Below are 15,932 nucleotides of genomic sequence, written 5' to 3' on the forward strand. Positions count from 1 at the left end.
CGAAATAATAGTCAGCACTGCACTACGGTCAGTAGCCTACTGCGATGCGTACCATATAACTGGTTAACTAGCAACAAATGTTTTGTAAGGAAATTCATTTCTGCACATAAAAATTTTCACCATTTCACTTTAGATAGACTGCAGTAGACACAACATTCTCTACGCAAGCATTTAGCCTGCTCTCGCTGCAAAATTGTAAACAGCCGGCTGATCAAAGAGGCGGCAATATACAATTTTTCTTAATTTTTATTCGGTGTATCCGGCCTTATTTATTTTAATATTGATCATTCTAAGAATTTTTTGTTTTTATGATAAAAATTTTTTTTCTTAAAAATGAACTTATGAACAGTGCCCCCTTCGTAGCAGCGCCCGCATGCTCTGCATGCCCGCTTCCACCGGCCCTGCGTATACAACATTGGGCAGATGAGGGTAATGTTATCTGTGAGAGTCAACATGGATTTGTGAAGATGTGCTCTTGTTTTTGTAATATACTAGTCTTTTATAATAAAGTTACAAGAGCAGTAGATGAGGGAAAGGCATATACTGCCATTTTCTTGGATTTAGCGAAGGCATTTGACAGGGTGCCACATGATAAGCTGATATTTAAGTTGCAGCACATGGGTTTGGATGTCAGTTTGGTCAACTAGATTCAGAATTGCCTGTCCGATAGGTATCAGAGACTAGGAACAGGACAGGAGGTGGGGTATTGGTAATGATGGCTGCAGATTTACAACCAACAAAATTAGAAGTTTAAGAGGATATTTAGGTCTGAGGGAGATGGTTCATTTAAGGCTGTCTGGTGTGGGATAGAGGCAAATAGGATAAAATATGTTGTTGGGTGCTGCTATAAACCAAGAGATCCACAGGAAAATGTAGATACCATGTATTGGCAATTCAGCACAATAAGTGTAGGCTAAACAATTATTATGGGATACTTTAACTATGGGGGCATCAGTTGGGCAGAGGAAAGGGAAGATAGCAAGATGGAAGAGGGATTTATACATTTGCTAAGGGTTAATTACATGAAACTTGATCTGATAATAGCATCAGAAGATGTATCCATAACCAAGGTAGACGCTCTGCCTCCAGTTGAGGAGAGTGACCATGCTGTCTTGTTCTGGGAAGTTGCCAAACATGGAGTTCTGTCAAGAAGGGGTTTATGTTAAACTATAAGACTGGTAATTATGAGGGATTCAGAAGTCATCTTTGAACAGTGCTATGGCTTGAGAGTAGCATTATCAGACTGCATATCAAAGGTCAGGAGGATAAACCAAGTTGGAATTAAGTGGATGAGTAGGGATATAAAGCAAGGGCTGCAAAAAAAAAAAAAAATGTTGTGGAGCAAATATAAAGAAAATAGTGATCAGCATACTCATGCGCAGTAGAAAGTCCAAGCAAGAAGGATGACTAGAAGAGTTTTATGTAGCAAATAAGAGGAAAAATGACTGTACTAGAATGACTTTAAACAATACTAATGGTAGGAAGGGGACTGAACCAAAAGAAATAATTGAGTTGCTAAGTGATCATTTTGCAAAGATGTATCATCCAGGTGGTGATTTTACAGTTGCTAATGTTACAGAGATGCATATCAACATTGAGATAGATGAACAGGAGGTGTTCAGCATATTACAAAATACGAATGTGAACACAGCAGTGGGACTGGATGGCATATCAGCCATATCAATCCGCTTGGTGTCGCACTGATTAGATCGTCGGCTTGTCGAGAGCTCCTGAAAAGATTAGTATTATTTTGTGTTAACATTAGATATTTTACTAGAATTTTAAGTAGTATTGTTTGCTTTTTGTTTCTTGGTGTGTCTGTACAATTTTTGCGTGTTTTCTGTTATTTTAATTATGTGTGCGCTATCTTTTAAGAAAAGATAGCGCACACATGGCACCGATAAAGAAAAAAATGGCGGCCAGATCGCCATGTTTGTTTAAGAGTTTTGATGTAAACGAATTTATGCAATGTGCTGTCTGTGAGATGTATGCCTTGCGAAGAGCGGTGGGAGTCTGGTTAGAAAGTGATAGTGGAGTTAATATGTGTAAAAAGTGTAAAGAGAATGAGGACTTCAAGCGTGTTTCGTGTGTCGAGAGCGATATCGTGAACGATAGTCAGAATGTAGAAAATGGCGGTGTGCTAGAGAATTGCGTGGTAGTGCCAGATAGGTGTGAGAGCGTCGCCGAAAATGTAATTGAAGGTAGAAACACAGAAAGAATGGATGATTTGATCGATAATGAAAATGGTGAGATCAATGCGAGTAGCGAAATTGCCCGTTTGAATGGTGCATTACACAGAGCTAAAAGACAACTGGAGTGTATGGAAAAATGTGTGTTGAACGTACCGACAAATAACCGGCGGAAGTCTACGACGGCACATAATAGAATGTTTGCAAACGTCAATAAAATGAAGGAGCGAGTGCTGTATGGGGATTCGCTATTAAGAGGCGTAATAATTGTGAATTTAACGAAGTCATACCAGCCGGGTGCGATCATAAAGGACGTCAGCGAATCTATTCAACTGCAAAAACAGAGGGCAAAAGAGATGATAATCGTGGCAGGAACGAATGATTTGAAACAGGACAAAATGGAAATGATAGAGGATGTGAGGGAGTTGTTTGAGGTAGCAAAAGAGAAGAGTGAGAGAGTTAGGATGGTGAGTATCTTACCGCGGTATGACAGTGAAGTGTTTAGAAGGAGGGCCATAATTGCCAATGACTTTATGCGTGGGTTATGCATGGAGAGTGGTGTGGAATTTCTGGATGTGTGGAATGAGTTCGATGGGCGAAAGGACTTATATAAGATGGATGGATTGCATTTGAATTGAGTTGGTGTACGGAGACTTGAAAGAGTGTTGATGAATGATGTGGAAGTGGATGTACAGACTCAGGGAAACTAGATTTATTAAGAGGGGGGGGGAGAAGATATGCTGACTTTAGGGGGGCAGTTAAGTGTATGAATGAGTATATTATGCCCGAGCGAGTACGACGGACAACAAATCAGAATGGGATAGTTAGTATAAGGCATCAAAGTAAGGATGGGACAAATGGGCTTCTGCGATTCATGAACACTAATGCCAGGAGTATTAGGAACAAGAAGGAAGAGTATTTGGCCATGGTTGGCACTTCCAGGCCAGAGGTTGTCGGTATTAGTGAAACATGGCTGACAGAAGATGATAAAGCTAGTGGGATTGAATGCGACGGGTATAACGTGTTCAGGAGTGACAGGGTGAATAAAAAGGGGGGAGGAGTGTTATTGATGATAGCTGATGATCTTCAGCCAAGAAGTATAGAAGTTGAACTGCATGATGGGGAAAAAAGCGCATTTGAGGCTGTTTGGTGTGAGATACAATCCAGCAGAACAAAATATACAATTGGGTGCTGCTATAGACCGGGTGATGGAGTGGATGGTGGGGATAGTATGCATAAGCAAATAGAAGAAATGAGTGGAAGGAGGGTAATTATTATGGGTGATTTCAATTATGGTAACATTGACTGGAAAGAGGAGAGGGCACATGGGAGGAAGGAATTGGATTTTATGCGGTTATTAACGGACAACTATCTACGGCAACATGTATTGGAAAATACCAGGGGGCAGAGAGTGCTGGACCTAGTAATTGCAACCGAGAATGTGGCTGTAATGAACATGACCATGTTGCCACCAATTGGTGTGAGTGACCATAAAGTCATGACTTGGGAGGTGGCTAAAGGAGTCGAATTTACAATTAAGACAGGGTACATGTGGAATTACCGGGCTGGTAAGTATGACAAGCTTAGGTGTGTGCTTGGCTCAATGCCATGGCATGTAAAACTGCAAGGGCTGGATGTTGATAGTGCATGGGAGGTGGTTAAGAACTATTTGCAGGAGGCAATGGTTGACTGTATACCAAGAGTCCGAATAATAAATCAATTAGGGGTTAAATGGATGAATAACACTATTAAGCTTGAGCTGCAAAAAAAGAAACAATTGTGGAGGAATTTTAAGGAGAAGGGTGACCATCAGGCGCAGGAACAGTATAAAGCTCAGGCCAGGATGGTAACAAGGGTGGTAAGAAAAGCAAAAGCAGATTACGAAAGGAAATTGGCCACGCAGGCTAAAGAGAATCCCAAACAGTTTTTTCAATATGTTGCAAGTAAAAGGAAAAATGCTCATGGTAGAATGTTCTTAAAAAATGCTGAGGGTAGGGAGGTAACTGAATCAGTCGATATTGTGGAATTACTGAGCGAGCACTTTGCAAGAGTATATCATCCAGGTGGCGACTTTGCAGGAATGGAAGAACCAACAGCTTATACTGGAATTGTGATGAATGAAGTAGAGGTAACTAGTCTATTACAGAACCTCAATGTCAATACATCTGTGGGATTGGATGGTATACCAGCTCGTGTCGTACGTGAAGCGGCCAAAGAATTGTCAGTGCCCTTGACCATTTTGTTTAATTTGAGCCTCAGGACTGGGTCAGTCCCAAGGGGGTGGAAAGAGGGGAAAATAGTTCCACTGCACAAAGGTGGTTCCAAGGCTGCTGTTGAAAATTACCGGCCAATCAGCATAACAGGAATCATTATCAAGGTCTTAGAGAAAATAGTTAAGAGGAAAATACAAGATTGGATAGAAGAAAATGGGATACTGTATCGGGGACAGCATGGTTTTGTGAAGGGTAGGTCATGCCTCAGTAACTTGCTCACGTATTATAACACAGTGACGGCTGAACTGGATAAGGGTAATGGGTTTACGGTGATTCTACTGGACCTTGCCAAGGCCTTTGACAGGATTCCACATGGAATTCTAATCAGTAAATTGCAGCATATGGGAATGGACATAGGGTTGGTGAGATGGATAGGAGGGTGGTTGACGGAGAGATATCAGAGAGTGGTTTACTCGGGAGTAGAGTCCACAAGACGGCCTGTGACTAGTGGTGTGCCACAAGGATCTGTTCTTGGACCACTGCTGTTTAATTTGTTCATAAATGATATAGGAAATGATCTGAGAGGAACAGTCCATTTGTTTGCGGATGATGCGAAGTTGGGTAGGGCAATAGTGAATGCAGATGACGTCAAAATTTTGCAGGATGATTTGGATAGATTGGAGGTCTGGGCTAAGGAGAATGGATGTCAGTTTAATGTGGCAAAATGTAAGGTTATGCATTTTGGGTGAAAAGATTGGCGGCAGTTTACTGTATTGGTGGAACCGTGCTCCAGGAAATTGATGAGGCACGAGATTTAGGAGTGTTGGTAGATAAGGAATTGAAATTTAGGGGACACATTGCAAAAGTGGCCAAATCAGCTCATCAAATGACTTGGTTGCTGAAGAATACGTTGACAAGCAGAGACAAGCAGGTTATTGTTCCTCTGTATCGAGCCTTGATAAGACCCCATCTAGACTACTGTGCTCAGATTTGGTCACCTAGGTTTCTTCTTGATGGGGAGGAGGTGGAGAAGATCCAGAGGCGAGTGACCAAGATGATAGCAGGTCTGTGGAATGAACCGTATGAGAACAGGTTGAGGATTTGTGGGTTTCAAAAATTGGTTGATAGGCGGAGGAGGGGAGATATGATTGAGACATTCAAATTACTGAAGGGTTTCTATAAAATTAATTCAGAAGATATTTTTGAGAATAGGGCTGGTTGTGGGAGGACTAGGGGACATCCATGGAAACTGGGCAAAAGTGTGGTTAGTAAAGGTGTTAGAGCTGGGTTCTTTACTTTTAGAGTAGTGAATGAGTGGAATGCGCTCCCTGAGTCTGTGGTGGATGCTGTGACAGTGAATGAGTTTAAGGCGAGGTATGATAGATACTGTATGAATGTCAAATTGTTGTGATGAATATGATTTGGGGCCTCCCTCGATGAGTCTAATGACTCCCTGGAGTTGCCCGTAATAATAGTAATAGTAATATACTATATGAATGTGCAAGAGAATTGGCATTGCCTCTGACAAAGTTGTTAAATCTAAGTGCCATCTCTGGCAGGGTTCCATGGGAGTGGAAAGAGGGTAAGACAGTAAGTACCATTGCGTAAAGGTGGCTCCAAGACAGAGGTAGCAAACTAGACCAATTAATATATTGGGAGGGGTTGTTGAAGTATTGGAAAAGTTAGTGCAAGGTAAAATACAACAGTGGGTAGATAGGTATGTGATACTCTATTGTTGGCAGCATGGCTTTGTAAAGCGAGAGCAGAATTGGATAAAGGTGATGGCTACATAATGATACTGTTCAACTTTGCCAAGCATTTGACAGAATACCACACGGAAAACTATTACAAAAACTGGAGAGGATGGGCATGGATAGGAGGCTAGTAGCATGGATAGAGGGATGGCCGATGGACAGACACCAGAGAGTAGTATGTGGTGGAGTGGAGTCTAGGAGAATGATGGTGACTAGTGGAGTACTTCAGGGTTTCGTACTAGGGCCACTACTCTTTAATTTGTACATCAGTGACATATGGAAAAATTTAAGAGGGGATATTCAGTTTTTTGCTGATGATGGAAAACTGGGAAGAGCAATAGTTGATAAAGGTGATGTAGATATCCTGCAGGATGATTTAAAAAAATTGGCATTGATGGCAAATGATGATGATTGTCAATTTAATGTTGCAAAATGTAAGGCTCTGCACTTCAGGTTGAAAAGGTTGTATATGGTGTATCATATTGATGGTATTGGTTTGCATGAAACTGATGTGGCTTGAGACTTGGGGATAATGGTGGACAAAGAGTTAAAGTTCAGAGAGCATATTGCAAAAGTTGGTAAAATAGCTCAACAAATTACTTGGATGTTGAAAACACTAACAAGTAAAGATAAGGAAGTTATTATCCCTCTTTATAAGGTTTTGATTCGGCCACATCTTGACTACTGCAGACAGATTTGATCACCTGGGTTTCTTGGGAACCAGCAGGTGGTTGGAAAGATTCAAAGACAAGTGACCAAGATGGTGACAGATTTGTGGAATACTCCCTATGAGGATAGGTTGAAAGTTTGTGGGTTACAAAGTTTAGTTGATAGGCAGAAAAGAGGGGACATGATAGAAACTTTTAAGATATTAAAGGGGTTTTATAAAATTGATGAAAGCGAAATTTTTCAACATATGACATATAGTCAGAGAACTAGAGGCCATCCATTAAAGTTTGCAAAAGTGTGGTTAGTAGGGGGGGGGGTTGCAGACCAGATTTTTTGCATGGAAAATGGCGAGTGAGTGAGTGGAATGATTGCCAGAATTGGTTGCGAGTTTCCTGACAGTGAATGGATTCAAGAAGAGGTATGATAGGATTTGTGCATATGACAGTTTATTTGGGTCTCCCGCAATGAGTCTTCAGACTCCATGAAGATGCTGTAAATAACAATAATAATAAACATTAATTTTCCAAATTGTTAAAAAAAAATCCTTCTTTTGATTGATTAAGATATTGTTAGATGCATGAGTGGTGAAATAAGTTAACAATAAGTTATCAACTTTTAAGATTATATATGATTTACTTGGAAGTTTATTTTGCACTTGGTTAGACTATAATAAATTTAGTTTAATTCTTTATCCAAGTATAAGCAAACAAAGTTTGCACCTGAAAATATCTTCAGGACTGAGGTAAGGTAGTACATCTCTTGGCAACTCATAGCAAAGGTGGGCTATGTTCTCATCACTCCTTGTCTCAGTATCTCCTATAATGTAAAGCACGTCTCCTTGCAGACATGTATACTGCTATGCATTAAGGGAGGGGCCACTACCCAGACCGGTTTCGACCTTTATTGAGGTCTCGTCAGCGGGAAGCAGACCCAGAGTGGTGATACTAAGGCAGAAGCAATGGATAGGTCATATTTACCTATTCGAGTTGCCAACCGGTGTACCACCGTATTATTAAATTACACCGGATTTAGAGAAAGATGTTGGAAGTTTATTTTGCACTTGGTTAGACTATAATAAATTTAGTTTAATCCTTTATCCAAGTGTAAGCAAACAAAGTTTGCGGTTGAAAATATCTTCAGGACTGAAGTAAGGTGGTACATCCCTTGGCAACTCGTAGCAAAGGTGGACTGAGCTCTCATCACTCCTTGCCTCAGTATCTCCCATAATGCAAAGCACATCTCCTTGCGGACATGTATACTGCTATGCATTAAGGGAAGGGCCACTACCCAGACCGGTTTTGACCTTTATTGAGGTCTTGTCAGTTGGAGCCAGACCCAGGAGTGGTGATACTAAGGCAGAAGCAATGGAGAGGTCATATTTACCTATTTACCTTTGCATTATGGGAGATACTGAGGCAAGGAGTGATGAGAGCTTAGTCCACCTTTGCTATGAGTTGCCAAGGGATGTACCACCTTACTTCAGTCCTGAAGATATTTTCAACCGCAAACTTTGTTTGCTTACACTTGGATAAAGGATTTAACTAAATTTATTATAGTCTAACCAAGTGCAAAATAAACTTCCAACATCTTTCTCTAAATCCAGAGTAATTTAATAATAAGGTGGTACACCGGTAGGCAACTCGTATAGGTAAATATGACCTCTCCCTTGCTTCTATCTTAGTATCACCACTCTGGATCTGCCTCACACTGACAAGACCTCAATAAAGGGGTCGAAATTGGTCTGGATAGTGGCCCTTCCCTTAATGCATAGCAGTATACATGTCTGCAAGGAGATGTGTTTTGCATTATGGGAGATACTGAGACAAGGAGTGATGAGAGCTTAGTCCACCTTTGCTACGAGTTGCCAAGGGATGTACCATCTTACCTCAGTCCTGAAGATATTTTCAGGTGCGAACTTGTTTGCTTACACTTGGATAAAGGATTAGACTAAATTTATTATATGATTTACTTCTTTTATGTGTTTTGTTTTGAATTTTTTTAGAAAGTATTGTTTTTTTTTTCCATACTCTGTTAGGATAACGTACAGCTCACTGAAGAATGTCAAGAAATTATCCTATCAGCTACAATACACCACCCATTGGTGATGGTATATCCCCCATCCAAGTCATATAAACAATCATTTTTAAAAAAGCTTATTAAAAAAGTAAGTAGTTATTTGAGCACTTTGAGCAAATTTTTTTTTGTGGTAGTGTTATTAGATTTGTAAATAGCTCACTTTTGCAAGTGACTTGAAAAAAAACTTATTGATATCAAGTTAGGATTTTTGATAATAAAAAATCTTGATTATCAAAATACCAAAATTATGAAATCGTTTGATAATATAAAAATCTTGATTTAATAATACAGAATAAAATTGCATATCAGTGAAATTTTATTATGTTATCAAGTAAGAGATCAGAATTACAAATATGAACTTGGAAATAAATAATTTGTATTATCCAGTTTAGTACCCATGAATCAACTATTATATGTTTAAATTATTGTATCCTATCGAAGGACATTGTTTTTATTAGTATCATTACCATCACAAATTTCCACGAGTCTCAAAATTTGTTATAAAAGATTCATACTATAAAAATAATTATTACGATATCCTGATGGCCGTCATACTATTCATATTTTAAATTATTATTATTATTATTATTATTATTATTATTATTACTATGGGCTACTCCAGGGAGTCCTTAGACTCATCGAGGGAGGCCCTAAACATCATGTTCACACAACTGTTCAACATTCTCACAGTATCTATCATACCTTGCCTTGAACTCGCTCACTGTCATAGCACCCACAACAGACTCTGGCATCTTATTCCACTCATTTACCACTCTAAAAGTAAAGAACCCAGCTCTAACACCCCTGCTAACCACGCTCTTGCCCAGCTTCCATGGGTGTCCCCTAGTTCTCCCACCATTTTATTCTCTCTGTCCCTCCTAAACATACTATAACCTATACATTCTATCCCACTAACTATATCATCTTCCGTCAGCCATGTTTCACTAATGCCAATAATCTGTGGCCAGGAAGAGCCAATCAAGGCCAAAAATTCTTCCTTCTTGTTCCTAATACTCCTGTCATTAGGATACATGAATTGCAGTGATCCCTTTGTCCCACCCCTATCTTGATGCGTTATTCTAAATGTCCCATTCCCATTTTTTGTCCTTAGTGCTGGCTCAGGTACGTTATATACATTTTTACACTCAACTGTCTCACTGATGTCTGGATATCCACTTCCCCCCCCCTCCTTGGTAGTTCTAGTTTCCCTGGTTCTGCACATCCATTTTCACTTCATTCAGCAACACTTTTTCCAGTCTCCGCACACCAAGTCCATTCAAATGCAGGCTATCCATCTTGTATAAGTCCTTTCGCCCATCAAACTCATTCCACACGTCCACGAATTCCACACCACACCGTCCGCATAACCTGCGCATAATGTCATTTGCGATTATGGCCCTCCTTCTAAACTCCTCTCTGTCATACCGCGGTAACAGACTCACCATTCTAACTCTGTCACTCTTTTCTTTCGCTACCTTTAACAATACTTTCAAGTCCTCTCTCATAAAAAATTTATCACCTTTCAATTCATTCGTACCCGCCACAATTATTAATTCTTTCGCCCTCTGTTTTTGCACTCTAATACTCTCACTTACATCCTTAAATTTCGCACCCGGTAAGTACGATTTAGTTACACTCCCATCTATTACTCCTCTTAATAACGAGTCACCATACAACACTCTTTCCTTCATTTCGGAAACTCTCCCACGCTGTTTATTCATTGACAGTCTTCACATTCATCATTTTCTAACAACACATTGTACTCATTTAATACTTTTTATGTAAAGAAAATGGACTGCTCACTTTCTTGTTCACCATATCTTTATACATTCCAGTGACAACATTCTTGATCCTTTCTACACTTACCTTCCATACTGTGAATAATTTTCTCAGTTTCAGTTTAGTTAACCCTACTTGTCAGACATATCTATTTTCTGTCAACCAAACTGTTTAGAATCACATTTCCACATCATTCTTGATAGCTCATATTTTATATTCTTGTTTGTAGGATTATATGTTGATTTTCACTCATTCTGATATTTTTAAAAATTGATTACAACATATATGATGGAATAATTAAAAGTTTAATTGTATTATGCTGAAATGAATTTTAATATTGTCATTATTATTGTTATTATGTAACACTTCCAAGGATTCTAGGGATTTATTGATGGCATCAACTTATCCTATACAACATGTCCACCATCATTGCTGTACTATACAATCCACTGTACACTACGTAATCCTGCCATTCTGCATTATGCCATCCATTACACAATATTTTTGTTTGTTGATTACATGTGTTATCTGACTGATTTGCTTGTTATTTGGAGGAAAAACTCAAGTTTTTAGGATTTTATTGGATTTTTTGAGCTAGCCAGTCTTTAATATAAGACTGGCTAGCTCACATAAAATCCATATAAAAATTCCTTACATCATTGTAAGAATCGAGCCTGGGTCTTTTCCAGTCAAAGGCGCATGTCCCATCATTCTTACGCTATGTAAGAATGATGGGACTGTGAAGCTGCACTATGAAGGATACAAATTTGATATTTTTGGGAACAATGCATTGATATATATACCATGATTCCTAAAAGCCATGATGCAAAATAAAGAAATGCAAAGCCTATATTTCTCAAGGAAAGCATATTTACATTTGTTTCTATACAGCAAGGCAGTTTTTCTCAAGAAATTTTGTAACAATTGTTGATGGCATGGTCAACCACACAGAGTTCTGCAATATCTGGTTGTGTTTTGAAATCTTTTGGCTAACTTGCCGGATGAAAGTTTGCAACTTTCATCTGGTACAATCCCTGGAAGATCTAAGTGTCAGAACTGATTCTTTGAATCCAGATATGGGATACCAATTTTTTAGAGTAAAACGTTTTTTTTTTTTGTGGCACCTTATCATATGCATTTTCAAGATCAACAAAACTTAAAGATTTTCATTATATTCTCATTTTTCTGAATTGTTACAAAGTAGAGATCTGGTATTGATAACCCCCTGTTTGACCTAAAATCAGCTTGATTTTAGTTCAAATAGAGGTTAGGACAAATAGTTGTCGGTCTTCCACTATTTTTTTCTTAATCCTTTCTCAAGTATGCTTGGACAAATAATTCTTGAAATGCTGAGTAAGGAAATTCCTCTGATTCTCACATTCTGTTTTACACCAGTGACCAAAATTGTGGAAACCTTTTGGAAAAAAGTGTATTTTTGAGGTTTGATGGCTCATAACACTACTTTTTTTGGTGTATTACCATAAAATTATATATCAATGGAAAAATGGGGTGCTTAAGGGTCAAAGCTGTATAACTGAGAGGAGACCTCCACATAGCCTTTAAAGGAATACGGAGAACCGACAATGGCTTCAGACCTTATGTCCAATCCTCACCTTCTAGTGGTGCACTCTGTTGGGTATCTACCTGGATACTGAACGAACGAGGATAGGCTGGCAATTTGGGATTTAGCCGATCAAATTGTATTTCTATTGGTTAAACCAAAATACAAAATGATGGTACAACATGACAAAATTTCATGCCGGCTGGGGCGTCGCCTGGTTAAACAAGGCCCCTGTTGTTTTCGCCAGAGAACCAGGGCGAACAGCGAAAAGTCAGCTACTGGAAAAAATCTGAAAACGAACCCCAACTCAACATCACCAGAGTTAAAGATCAGTACTATCAACATAAGAAGCCTGAATGGCAAAGAAATGGAGCTAGCTGAGGAATTAGATAAGTACCAGATCGACATAATAGGGGTGACTGAAACAAAAAAGATAAAAACTGGTGAGATCTTTCTGAGCAATAAATACAAAATGATATATTCAGGCAATGACAATCAAGGAAAAGAAGGAGTAGCCGTAGTATTCAACACAAAATACGAGGCTCATCTTCTTGAATGGCAGGCAGTGTCAAGTAGAGTGATTATGGCAAATATCAGAATGGGGAACTGGACAATGAAACTTATTTGTGCCTATGGTCCCACAGAAGGTTCTACTAAGGTAGAAGTGGAGGAATTTTTTGATACGATAGAGAAAGCAACTGACACAATGAAAAATGAAAAGTTGGTCCTTGTTGGGGATCTAAATAGCAGAGTAGGAAGTGATTGTCAGACATACAAAAATGTTTTGGGAAAATTTGGAGAAAAGAGCAAAGCTAATAATAATGAAAAATATGGATTTCTGCTCAGGACATGGACTGGTTATTACTAACACCATGTTCCAACATAAAAATGTGCACAAATTCACATGGAGAGAAGAGGCAAGGAATAAGAAAAGTCGCATTGACTATGTTATTGTTGATAATGATGTTTTCTGTCTGGTGCTGGACACCAGAGTGTACAGAGGATTTGAAATTGGAAGTGATCACTATTTAGTCTTGAGCAGGATAAAATTGAATTTCATATTGAAAAGAATGACATGTAAGAAAGTTTTAAAGCGAATAAAAGTTGAGCAGCTCTCAGGTGTGAACTGTAGACTAAAATACATAAAGATTATTGAAGTAAAATGAAAGAGTTTGAGAACAGGAACAAAACCTTGGAGATTCAGTGGCAAGCCTTGAAGAAAACCCTGATTGATTCAGCTAGAGAGGCATGTGGTGAAGTTGTCTGCAAGGATAGAAAAATTGGAACTCCATGGTGGACACAGGAAGTTAAAGAGGCAGTGAAGGAAAATAAGAAAGCATATCAAAAGTTCCTGTCAAATAAGTCAGCTTGTGCTCTTAGAGAATACAGAGACAAATGTAAGAAAGCTAAACACTGTGTAAAATTAGCTAAACAAAAGTCATGGCAGGACTTTGGCAAGAACATAGAAAATAAATATCAAGAAGGTGGCAAAATATTCTGAAGGTTGTTGAAGAAGCTTAGGAATGGAGGAAAGAGTGCTGTAAAAGGATTAGAGATGATAAAGGTGAAATGAAAACGGGAGAAAAAGATATCCTTGAAGTATGGAGTAATTACTTTGAAAATTGGCTAAATGAAACAAGTAGTGATGACAGCACAGTGAAAAAAAACACTGACCAGGCATGCAGTCAGGAATACATATCCATACTTGAAGTAGAAAAAGCCATCAAAGGCTTGAAATGTGGAAAGGCAGCAGGAGTAGATGATATTCGACCAGAAATGCTGAAGCATGGCGGTATAAAAGTCTTACAGTGGCTGTACTGCATAATTCAGAATGCCTGGACAGAGGGACGGATTCCAGATGATTGGAGTAGAGCTCTCATAGTACCCATATATAAAAAGGGAAATAAAACTGAATGTGAGAATTACAGAGGTATATCCCTATTGAGTGTTCCTGGTAAGATATATGCAAGTATACTTGAGAAACAGTTGAGAAGAATTGTGGAAGAAAAGCTTGGTGAAGAACAAGCTGGATTCAGGCCAAATAGAGGCTGTCAGGATCAGATCTTCACTTTACGACAAATAGTGGAGAAATCATGGGAATATAACAAAGATCTGTATTTAAGTTTTGTCGATTTGGAAAAGGCATATGACAAGGTGCCAAGAGAGAAGCTATTCAATACGCTACAGTTTTATGGTGTCAATGGGACATTATATCAAGCGATATTTAGTCTTTATTTGAGTTGTAAGTCAGCAGTTAGAGTTGAAGGAAGTACAGGAAGATGGTTTAATGTTAAATCTTGTGTGAGACAAGGATATACATTATTCCCTCTGTTATTCATTATCTATATGGATCACAATATGAAGGAAAGTGGTATTAAACAGGATATCAAAATTGGAGATGTTAATGTCAGCTCTTTGCTTTATGTGGACGATGTTATACTTCTAAATAAATCCGCTACAAATTTGCAAGATTCTCTGACTAAATTGAATAACTGTTGTAATAGATATGGTATGAAGGTCAGCAATAAAAAGACAAAGACAATGAAAATAGGCAGAATCATTGAAAATGTCAACTGTGTTGTGAATGGAGAACCCGTGGAACAAGTAAAACATTTCAGCTACTTAGGCACGATTTTAAGTGAAGATGGTAAATTAAATATGGAAATAGACATCAGAATCAACAAAGCTGGTATGGTAGGAAGTCAATTGAATAAATTCATATGGAATAAGAGAGAAATTAGTCAGAACACTAAATTAGCTGTTTACAAGACAGTGTTCAAACCAGTTTTAACTTATGGATCTGAGAGCTGGGTCAGAAGTAAAACACTTGACCAAAGACTAGAGACTGCAGATATGAGAGTCCTGAGAAAGATTAGAGGCGTGAACAGATGGCATCAATGGCAATATCATATTGAAAACGAGAATATTAGGAAAGAACTTGACATTGCCAGCATCCAGGAATGTGTTAGCAGAGGTAATCTGAGGTGGTATGGTCACTTAAACAGAATGAGCGAGGGAAGATTAGCAAAACAAGTGTTCTCTGCCAAGTTGGCAGGAAAACGACCCAGAGGAAGACCAAGATATAGGTGGATTGATACGGTACAAAGTGCCTTAGACGATAGAAATATAAAATCTGGTAATGTTGGAGTCTTGACGAGTAACAGACCGATTTGGAGGAAAATTGTAGATAGGAAGTTAGTAATGATGTAAATTTTTCATGTAGTACTATCATATTCTGTACATTCCTTGAGGGTACATGGCAGGAATTTAATGATGATGATGATGGAAAGATAATTTAATCAAGAATGTAATGCAACAAAGTTTGTTCAATTATCTCTATTCTATGAAAAGTTATAGCCAAATAACCAGAAAAAATAAAAAGAAGCACAACTTGCTTAGGTTGATAAGAAGTAGCTTTCCTTCATTTGAATTTAGCCAATTAGCATGAGTATTTAGAGAGCCAATCAGGTGTCATCTTGTTTTGGCAATGAGCCAATAAAGGTCACAGTAGGAGTCAGCTTTTGGTATCATGTATTGGAGGAGAGAGGAGGAAATTTGTCAGTGTGTTATGTGATTATTATCAAGTTGGTTGGGTTTTTTTTTATGTTCTTTGATTTAATGAGCTTGTAAAACATAATAAAATTAATGAAATGGTGCAAAGAGTTGACTGGTCACCCAGAAAGTGATATAA

General features: G+C 38.5%; 1 protein-coding gene across 3 annotated transcripts in view; it reads left to right on the top strand.

Moving 5' to 3' along the window:
- Window positions 1-15,932, top strand: part of LOC150108962 (protein-lysine N-methyltransferase EEF2KMT) — a 166,276-nt gene that overhangs the window by 39,202 nt on the left and 111,142 nt on the right. For all 3 annotated transcript variants that reach the window (XM_090404592.1, XM_090404583.1, XM_090404603.1), the window contains exon 3: window positions 8,861-8,989. In XM_090404592.1, coding sequence (XP_090260718.1) covers window positions 8,861-8,989 — 129 coding nt within the window. The remainder of the gene's footprint in view (window positions 1-8,860; window positions 8,990-15,932) is intronic.

The sequence above is a fragment of the Typopeltis vanoorti genome, chromosome 2 (assembly GCF_054136105.1).
Source record: "Typopeltis vanoorti isolate ZY-2024b chromosome 2, IOZ_Tvanoo_1.0, whole genome shotgun sequence".
Classification (NCBI taxonomy): Eukaryota; Metazoa; Arthropoda; class Arachnida; order Uropygi; family Thelyphonidae; genus Typopeltis; species Typopeltis vanoorti.